The 3,921-nt window shown below is 40.5% G+C and overlaps 1 protein-coding gene across 1 annotated transcript; it reads right to left on the bottom strand.

Moving 5' to 3' along the window:
* Positions 1-2,594: 2,594 nt before the first annotated feature.
* Positions 2,595-3,590, bottom strand: LOC146640569 (nanos homolog 2-like). Its single transcript, XM_085400098.1, has one exon. It carries the CDS (start codon positions 3,516-3,518, stop codon positions 3,018-3,020), a length of 501 nt encoding a protein of 166 aa, XP_085256224.1. The 5' UTR covers positions 3,519-3,590; the 3' UTR covers positions 2,595-3,017.
* Between the last annotated feature and the right edge of the window lie 331 nt (positions 3,591-3,921).

The raw sequence follows: 3,921 nt of genomic DNA, 5'->3' as shown, positions 1-3,921 counted from the left end.
CAAGTCCTCAACACATCAGCAAGGTGAATGAGAGGATAATGAGGGAGAGTCTAGATTATTATGAAATGTTTAAAAAGGATGTGCAGTGTAAATGCAAAATGATACCTCTTCAGATTAAATGAAAATGTATGCTTCAGCCATGGAATGGATGGAGCGATCTGTGGTTCTGAAAGCATACAGAAAAAAAAGAATAATGTTACTTCTCTATAAAACACATTACATAGAAAAACCAAGAAATACGTAACATGACATACCAAACAGTCTACAGACCAGCCATTAGCGACTAAGTTTGGCATAGGGTCAATTTTTTGCTGTTAAAATTAAAATTTCTTCAGAAAATGCACATTTTTCCGAGCTGCGCCTGAAAGTCAATTGAAGGAATTAGTCTTATGTCATTGATCTTATATGCTGGCTTGTTATTTCTGTCTCTAAATCATGCACATTAATAATTATCTTTTGCGCTCGGTGTACACACACATAACACACAGATATTTATATGAAGAGAGACAAACGTGCGCGCACAAACACAAGCTTGTGTCTAGAAACCGCGAGCTCACCAGAAAAATTCAAACGAAGCGGAGCACGGAGTTATACTATGAATGTTATGAACTATGAACTTATGCTAGCTAGCTTTATCCACCACCGATGCATCGTGGTAACGCTAGCTAGTTAGGCAAAAAGCCGTTTTTTACCAGTATACTAACTTGTATTCCCGACTGTGATGGTCGGTTTCTGGTAACCAGTTCTAACGTTGCGCAGGATAGCTAGCTAGCTTATAGCTAGCAGCTACAATCATGCAAAAATTAGGGGTGGCTGTCGACCCAGCTTAAATGGGGTTATTTTCTGCGATTTTGGCAATACAAATTATAAAAGCTTTTGTAACACACTTGGCTTTACTTACGTTTATTTTCAGATGAAATTAATCAAAGATGTGACATGATGTTTCCAGCAGCCATGCAGAATAAAAATGGGTCCCGGTCTATTTCTGGTGGGCGTGTTCAAGTGCAAATCACTTTGACTCAAATTAAAGATATTATCTGTTCAGCATGAAAAGAAATATATGTTTTGAGAGAAATCAAAAACTTTGCGTTGCGATGTTCACAATCCTGTACTGACACTATGGGCACATTTTTAGAAATCTATTTAATTCCACAGAAAGGTTAGCCACTTTAGTGTTTCACTTGTGACCTATTTATAGCTCACTGAAGATGGTTTTAAAATGCAACAATGTTCGGAGATAGAGAGAAAAAAAAAAAAGAACTTTGGTGCAGGTGCAGGTGCAGGTGCAGTCTTTATGTAGCTTTCTGGTGACCTTAAAAGAACCTTTACGAAGCCCGTTGACAGGCCTTTAATCGAATGATCGGTTGGTTGATTGATAACAGAAAAAAATGACACATAAGATGGACATAAAGGACTGAAAACACCAAGAGCAAAATATTGCATCGCACTCATTTATGTAGTTTATTTTTAGATTAGATAATTTTGCAAAATAACGCAGCAAAATAAATAATAAGAGCCGGGATGTGCAGACTATTTAGCACTGAAAAAACTCCGTCCATGTGAACAGAATCAGGTGTTACCTTACCTGTTGATTAAATATCAAGACTATTTAGCAATAAGCTTACTTTAAAGGCTCGTAATAGGTGAACTGTCTTGGTATAGTTGAGTCACGCAGAGTTCATGGTCCATGTTGTGTTACTTGTTGTTTGTGTGTGTGTGTGTCACCCGATGACCCCTGGCGCCGGAGCGTCTAGACTACATTAGAGATGTGTCACAGCAAAGAGCCGCACCTGCGCTCAAAGAGAGCACATACATAGAGGTGAGATGAGGATAAATGGATAGATGCGGTCCTTTTTCGAAGCTGAGCGCACAGTTGTATTTCCTGCACAATCACACACGAAGTGAGGCTGTGTTTATGCCGGTTATACCATGAATATACACCCTGCAGGCACCACTTGTTTGTCAAACTGTTTATGAAGCAAAAGTCACATTTCTGTTTATTTACAAAGCAAAAAGAAGGGGGGGAAAGAGGCGTAGGAGGGGGTGGAGCGTGCGCACTAGCATACCGGCGACGGCTGTTTCCTTTCACTAAAAGGAAAAAAATAATAAAATGTGTACTTCACGTTACGGTTGAAACTGGGGGGGTTTTTTTTGTGTTTTTTTAATTTTTATTTTATAGAAACAATTTTTGCTCATAACCAATTGACAGGGGATTTCTTAAAATCACCCCGCAGTTCTTCAGCTGAGACACCTGAGTTAGAAAACACAAACACTGCAGCTGTCTTTGTACAAACTTGTACAAACTCTGTTTTGACCTTGTATACTGTATTTCCCCAGCCCCTCTATTTTGAAACTAAAACTATTGAACCTTAATTCAATTTCTCACTTCACATAATCGTTTCACTTTTGCCTTGAAGTGTTACTTTTAATTTAATTTAATTATTTTTTTATGACGCATGTTCTCTGGTGAGTTCAGGTACATCTGTAACTTCAAGTGGAAGAGTTGCATGTGAGTTAAAAATTTTCTATAATACCAAAAAAAAAAAAAAAAAGACAAAATACTGACGTTTTTGTCGAATAATCTGTCTGACATGAGGGATAATATAGCATTTGCATTTTAACTAAAAGACTCGCGCACTGACACTATGGGCACATTTTTAGAAATCTATTTAATTCCACAGAAAGGTTAGCCACTTTAGTGTTTCACTTGTGACCTATGAAGTACCCCCGAAATTGTATCATATTAAACAACAACAACAACAACAATAACAACAACAACAATAAACACTCGAGGACTTTAAAGAGTTTAATTTTTACCGAGGTTTGAGAGCGCTCACCCCGGCTCGGGGCTCCACAGATGTGATGGATGAGGGCTCCTTGCTGCAGACTGCAGCGGAGTGTTTGACAGTCAAACTTGAAACAGTCTTTGGAACTGAAACGGTCTCTGCCAACACGAACACATACCCCAAACAGTTCGGTAAATATGTACAGTTTCTCGCAGCTTCAGTTTTCAGCAGCTACCAGAACTTGCCTACGGTCTGCATCCTCCCAGCAGCCTCGCACTTCATCTGCGGGCAGTACTTGCGTGTGTGAGCGCTGTCACCGGTGGCTTCGCAGATCGGGCAAGTGTAGTTCCGGAGGACGGGGCAGAAAACTTTCCCGTCGTCTGATTTGAGCTTGTGAGATAGGTACACCCTCGGAGTCTCCCCGTTCTGCTTGCATAAGCGGCAGTAGTCCGAGGATGAGGCGCTGCTGCTGGTGTCCGACGCGCTGCTGGTCGGACTGGACTGTGATGAGTTTTTGGAGGATTTCTTCCCCCGAGTGGAAGTGTGGACCTTACTCCAAGGGGGCGCTTGTCCCTTCTTTGGACGCTCGGTGTCTCGGTTATCAACCTCACGGTTGCTGCACAGTTTCTCGAACACTTGGCTCAGATTCATGTAGTCGTGCCACATGTTAAAGCTGTCCCCACCAGTGAGGATCGAGTTCTGGACCTCCAGTCGTCTCGGCATTGTGGTCATTTTTTGGCAGAAGTAAAACTGAGAGTGTGTTTGGAGCGCCTCATATTTATAGCTCACTGAAGATGGTTTTAAAATGCAACAATGTTCGGAGATAGAGAGAAAAAAAAAAAAGAACTTTGGTGCAGGTGCAGGTGCAGTCTTTATGTAGCTTTCTGGTGACCTTAAAAGAACCTTTACGAAGCCCGTTGACAGGCCTTTAATCGAATGATCGGTTGGTTGATTGATAACAGAAAAAAATGACACATAAGATGGACATAAAGGACTGAAAACACCAAGAGCAAAATATTGCATCGCACTCATTTATGTAGTTTATTTTTAGATTAGATAATTTTGCAAAATAACGCAGCAAAATAAATAATAAGAGCCGGGATGTGCAGACTATTTAGCACTGAAAAAACTCCGT

Source organism: Rhamphochromis longiceps, unplaced genomic scaffold, assembly GCF_057381845.1.
Source record: "Rhamphochromis longiceps isolate RC_006_pf unplaced genomic scaffold, R_longiceps_female_GT1.1 unmapped_scaffold_5, whole genome shotgun sequence".
NCBI classification, from domain to species: Eukaryota; Metazoa; Chordata; class Actinopteri; order Cichliformes; family Cichlidae; genus Rhamphochromis; species Rhamphochromis longiceps.
The sequence above is the reverse complement of the archived record's forward strand: the minus strand, read 5'-3'. Positions and strand labels throughout refer to the sequence as shown.